Source organism: Trachymyrmex septentrionalis, unplaced genomic scaffold, assembly GCF_001594115.1.
Source record: "Trachymyrmex septentrionalis isolate Tsep2-gDNA-1 unplaced genomic scaffold, Tsep1.0 scaffold22, whole genome shotgun sequence".
Lineage (NCBI taxonomy): Eukaryota > Metazoa > Arthropoda > Insecta > Hymenoptera > Formicidae > Trachymyrmex > Trachymyrmex septentrionalis.
In genome coordinates, this window is record NW_017305375.1 from 3,555,061 (window position 1) to 3,561,712 (window position 6,652).

General features: G+C 35.8%; 1 protein-coding gene across 1 annotated transcript; it reads left to right on the forward strand.

Annotated features, from left to right (window-relative positions):
• Window positions 1-817: 817 nt before the first annotated feature.
• Window positions 818-4,415, forward strand: LOC108748229 (dynein heavy chain 2, axonemal-like). Its single transcript, XM_018486261.1, has 3 exons — window positions 818-914; window positions 3,477-3,532; window positions 4,005-4,415. The coding sequence occupies exons 1-3, from the start codon at window positions 818-820 to the stop codon at window positions 4,413-4,415; spliced, it is 564 nt and encodes a 187-aa protein (XP_018341763.1).
• Window positions 4,416-6,652: the final 2,237 nt, after the last annotated feature.

Below are 6,652 nucleotides of genomic sequence, written 5' to 3' on the forward strand. Positions count from 1 at the left end.
TAATAAATTATTTAATCGCGCTTATTCCGTTTAATAAAGTTCCTAGTTTTTACTGTTTTTTTCAAAAAATTTTGATTAAATCTATATTCATAATTTTCTCAAATATTAATTAATTGGAAAATTATCAATAATATACAATATATTCCGTACTCGTGCTTTTATATGATAAATGCGTACTTTTATTTCTGAAATTCTGTAATACATGTAACATGTGATGTACATTTGTGCTAAATGCGCGCTATCGTAATAAGCGTTCTGAATTTGTTATTAATAATGGTGATATTAATTGGAGTACAAAAATAAGGCAAATTGTTTATCTAAAAACAAATTAGAACCGGGTTAATAATGCGATAACTTTTACAAAACATCATTCTTGACAAAACAAATTGCACAGATTATTAAATTAAATTAAATTTATTAATGTTTTTTTAATTAAGTTATTAAATTAAAAACAAAACTTATTTCACAATGATTATTTACAGAGAAATAATAAAAATATTTTATAAATATTCTATATACAATAAATCTTCTTATTTTTGTATATATTCTATCTTATAACTTAAACAGCGACCGAAAACGATACTTTTTTTTGAGATATTGAGAACCTCTTCGACAACGAACGATCGTTCTCCAAAAGCCGATCTACTGCCGAGACCACTCCTCTTGCTCACAGGCAACTTCGCGGTGGTGCTTCAGGATATCTACTGCGAAAACGCTGAAAGATTCGCTGCCGTAACAGTCGGACCGGGCGCATAAATCAGCTGCACAGACTCGTGTGAGAGAGGTGACGACGCCGGCAGGCCACCCCGTCAATAAAATGCAAAGACGGAGAAATAAAGTTAAAGATAAGCCGCCCCCGGACCCACGCCGAGAGTACTTGGACGCCGAGTCCAGCGATGAAGAGGAAAGGCTCGGTAAGATTTACGAGAAAAATATTAAACGCACCCACTTCTCCGTTTCAACTTTCTCGATTTTCCGCTCCTTTCCCAACTTCGCTTCTTCGCTCCGCCTTTCCTATTTTCGACACTTTCGGCCCGTCGTTTTCAAACCTCTGTCTCGTACGACCTCGTCGTGTACTCCAATTCCGCCGTTAAATTCGAAGATACCGCAAAATCGATCACGAAATAAGCAACACATTCGTGAAAAGAATATTAAATACTTTCGTTTTTCACGATTCTCAACTCTATCTGTTATCCACTTTTTTTTTATTTCGTCCTCCATCTTTTCCAAATACCTCAATTTCCAATTTCCACAAATCACGACACGTTTATTCCATTATCGCTCTATGCGTGATATCTGCAATTGATACATGCAACTGATATATTTTTGAATACTTCATTACAGCGCGACGCTGATTAATTAAGCAGGATTGGCTTATTTAATTCATTTTCTAGTTTACACCAGTCATTACAGCAGACATAATTTCCTCGATACTTCTGCAAATATTAACAAGGCAGCAATAATAACGACCACGTTAGCCATAATGCGGCTAATTTGAAGCAAGTCGCTCGACAGGGACACTCACCCAAATTTCGACACGGATTCGACGATGGCTGCGTCCAATTTGCAATTACAATGGCTGTTTTGTATGCTCCCACGAGTGCATTTGGTAACCATAAATTCCGCGATAACTTTAAAGACGAAATAGATGTAACAGATGTACGATTATACATCGAGAGTACTTGATATTAATGAGCCAATTTTCATTTCAATTTCAACAATTTCAATAATTATGACATATCGTACATAAGCCGGCCACTTGCAACGATTAATCGGTCATTCGCAGGTTCCGCGCTGTTGCAGGTTCCTAATTTGTCTCCTGGATTATGGTAATTTACCCTTCGACCTCGATCGTACCCGCCGCATGTTGGAAGATGAACCTAATTCGTCCTCTCACAAGTTCTAGTGGTACTTGCACGATTCAAAAGTAGGTAAACTGGATAAACCGATAATCTATATGCAAGCTGCCTGCATCTATCAGCTCTGATGCAAACTAACATTATTACTCACAATTCTTCCTATTCAAACACGATAGGATCTACAAACCCTTAATCCGCAAACAATTAACGTCACGTTACGTATGATCGAAGACGGTGATTTCATCACTAGTTAGCTACGGTAAAATGCTTCATCTGATCTCGCATTAATTCACAGAGTCAAATGATTTCAATTATTCGTACGACAAAGTGATCGTACACTTTGACAGTGCATTTAAAAAGACGAGAAATTGCAGCCTTTTATTATCCTTCACTCATATTTTAGTATGAGTATATTTTTAGAAATATCTAGTATTTATAACATTTGAGATTTATATAAATTGGATTTATATTTTCCTTGCACAGTAATTCTAAATGACACGTCCGTGAGATAAACAATTATCTTAATATAATATTAAAATAATAGAGAAGTTATGAATAATAACCAAGCAGAACACAAGTCATCGTGACGTTAAAATGACATCAGAGTGACTCCTAAATAATTATTAAAAGTTACTTTTCAATCAGTTATTCAGTTTAACGTTATTTTAACGTTATAGTGACTTGTTGTTCTATTTAGATATACAGAAAGATTGATTTTGCGGGAGTATCTAAAAATTTAATTATATATAGATATAGATTTGAAAATAATTTTATTGGATTATCAAAATAATTACGTAAAAATCTCAAGCACGATGAGCAATGCTATACAAAAAGTTTTGACATTCTAGTAATTACAATAGTTTAAGTGTTTTACAAAATTATTTTGATGGTTCTAACAAAAGATGTAGCTAAATTTTTAGACACTTCAACAAAATCGTTTTTTCAATGTATCTATTATTTTTCATTGTTAATATAAATCCGAAAATTTGTCATAAATCCATTCACAATCTGTCTCATTTCGCGCTAAATAATTATAATAATTTTTTTAAGAACAACGATTTTTGAGAGAAGTATATACGTGAGACCGATAAGTCGTTGCATATCGCCAAAGAAGACATCGTCGTATCTGCATAATGTCCGCCATCATAGCGGGATAAATTGCTCCAACGTGGCCTATGGTAGCATCTCGATCGCGACGCGACGTGTTTCCTCTTCCTTCGATTTACTAGCTACTCGCGATTTATAGTTCCTATTAGATTGCCAAGAGTAAAGGCGTGGGTGGCAGAATGGGCGGCGGCGATGGCCCAGCGATGGGACCGAGACGTGGAGAAGGCCTGAGGAATGATAGGGAACGAGAGACCCTCTTGGAACGAATGTCTTCTATTTAACCTGGATGGCGAATTTAGGAGGGCACATCGCGCCATTCCAATTGACGACTAACGAACGGCCAGCCTTTAGAATTTGTTTCCTCTTTCCAATGCCCTTTATATTAGTTACGAGGTCGCCTTTCCGATGCAATAAATGTCGTCGCAATGCACAGAGAGATAGGATCTCGCAACCGCGGTATTACTTGCGATCTACGATAGAGATTATCGAGCGGGATGAATATTGTTGCAGATGAAGAAGAGGTGGAGCTACGTCCAGTATATAGGGCGGATGAATTAAATGAATTGGTAAGTTTGAATATTTTTCTTAGATTTACAATCAAAAATTATCTCAAACTATGATATATAATTTTAAGATTGAATTATAGTTTATATATGGAAAGAACGATTTTGCCGCAGAAGTATTAAAAAATTTAAATAAATACAGATATAAAAATGATTTTCTTAAGCTATCAAAATAATTAGGACGCTTAAGCTAGTTGCTAAAATGCTTAAAAATTTTGCAACATTGTTCATTATGTTAAATTTAAAATTTGAAAAACTTTAATTATTTTGATGGTCTAACAAAAATTATTTTTAGATCCGTAGATAGTTATAAGCAAATAATTACATTCAAATAACAATTTCAATTACATTCTTCATTGAGATAATATACTACTTCTAGAAACAATATATAATACAATGTTGTTGAAAATTAAAAATTGATTTATTATAGTTCGGATTAGGAACAAGTATTCACAAAAATTCGATGACTTTTCAGGTTCAGTGTGTTAAGGATATGACGACTCTGAGCGGTCTGACAGACGACGATTGGACGGAGAAATGCGACATGGACATTCGCAAGTTCTTCCACGAACCAAGCATTCCGGTCCTCTGCATTTATCACGTGAACGGCAGTCTGACCACAGAATTTTCATTTCCTACGGTGCCCGTGCACGAGCTAACCTACTTCGTGAGACAGCCCAACGAGATTCTCTATCCGGAGAACTTTCGCGAACGCATTCTCTTCGGGTCGATGAACGACAGGGTGGAGAATTATATACTAGACATCATCGAGAACATGTTCACACCGATCTTTTTTGCAATCGAAACCTGGCCCGATAGTATCCTTCTGCTCTCCGTCTCTGTTATCACATTGCCGTCAAAGTATCCAATTAATTGGCATAACTAACACGAAAAGTTTTGTAAGGTACCGGGCCAAACGGTACGAATCTGTAGAACAAATCTGTGAGCTCGACTATATATAACGATAGGCCAACAGGAAGAGTTGGCGAAGTTTCTTCATTTTTTCGCTTCTCTTTCTCTTTTTTTTTTCGTTTCGTCTCAGTAAATAATGTACGTGTACAGATCGCGAGTTACGGAACTTTAATTGGGTCCAGACACGATATCCCGTCGGTCTTCTCGGCAACTCCCCAAGTGACCCACTTGAGGTTGGGCTTCGCCGTGTAATGTAAATTCTGTTTAACTTTCAAATCCCGCTGCGCGCGCGCGAAACGCTCGCGACCAGTTGATTTTGTAGTGGGTGGTGATTTAAAGTTTTTCGCGGATTTAAATGTACGTTTAAAAAGCTTCACCAGCGAAAGGCGCCCAAGGGAGACATCGCGCGTTTTATCTCTCGCTCGAATCCATGATTCAATCCGATATATATCTGTTCTGATATATGATCGATTTTTGCGAAGCAATTTCAATCCAATCGAACCAATTGGGTTTTCGAACATTCTGCCGTAGTCAATTTTATTCTAGTCTTCTTGTTTTCCCCTGGAAAACATTTGTAATTAGTACATTCTATTCTCTAAATTTATACTGCTTTCATATTATCGCTTTAATACGCTTCTTTAACCTTTCATTTCTTGTATAAAGTGTCCAAAACATTTTCGGCTTTAAATTCGTTTTTAATTGTAAAACAATTTAAAAAATTTTGAATATATCTATTTGGAAAGAATCATTTTGCTGAAGTATCTAAAAATTTCGACAGGTACAGATCTGAAAATAGTTTTGTTAGACTAATAATTATGTAGGGCATTCAAACATGACGATAATGCTGTAAAAAGCTTTGATAACCTATTATAATAATCAATTTGACCGTCCTATATAATCATTTTTCTGGCAACAAAATTATTTTCAAATTTATATCTAATTACTAGTACACTTTTAGATGTTTTAAAACCGTCCTTTCTTTGTAAAGAATATATAAAATTAAATGTATATTATAAATATTTATTTAATTATAAATTATTTAAAAAATAATGAAAATTGAGATATAATGTTGAAGTGTCAGAAACATCTCTGCGAATAATTACGTTAAAAAGCTACTAACTTAGTAATGTACGGTTAAATACTATAATCTTTTTAATTGGATATTTAGATTTTTGTTCTGTTATCTGTTTTTTCTAACGAAACGATAGCAAATGTTTCTGATCAACCGGTGTAATAAATAATAAAAATTTCATGGTTTAGTCGTAATTTAGGTGTCAATCGTGTAGACTGCTGGCGGATAATTCCGCATGTATGCGCTAAAGACGATCGATAAGTGGCTGTAGTTTCAATCGACAGCAGTGACAAAGGAGCCACGACGGACCAGTCTCACAATGCCAAGGGCGATCATCGCGATCATCCATAGTTGCTTCGGCTTAAGGTCATAACAATCTAACGTGATGACATTACCAAGTGAATTTCCAACTTTAGCGCTGCAATCCCGTTACCGCAACGCACGACACAAAGTTCCGGCCTGGTCCCGCGGGGGACGGGACGGGAAAGTGGGGACGCCTGGGAATTGCAGGAAAGTTATTATTACCATAATTTTCGGCTAAATGCACTGCACAACTCACCGCCGCTGGTAAATCCAGCGTCGATGTTTGCCCACGTACGCGAACGGGATTACTTTGCCGTCGAGTTAGAAACGATTGCATTGCATTCGTACGGGAGCTACTTCATTATTTCTAATGGATCCTGAGCGGATTTTAACTGGATCGAAGCGTCGCTTTGTTAATTGTGTTAGGACGCCCAACAACTCCGTCCACGCGTCGCGCTTTTTATTCTCCCAAACGTATACGCAGTGATCGTGGATTCATTCTTGATTGAATTAAATTCTTGTTCTTATAGCAGTATGATTAATGCGAGATATAATCAACACAATGCTTATAAAACGTATATGTCAAATTAGTGCTTTTACAAAGTTTACAAAACATGTAGATTTTACATGGAAAGAACGATTTTGCTGAGATTTTGCTGAAATATCTGAAAACTTAGCTAAATACAGATCTGAAAATAATTTAGTTGAACCATTAAAATTTAATAATTACGTGGAAAACTCAAATATGATGAGCAATGCTGCAAAACTTTTGACATCCTAGTTTCAGTGTTCTGTATAATTATTTTGATGGTTCAATAAGATCATTTTTAGATTTA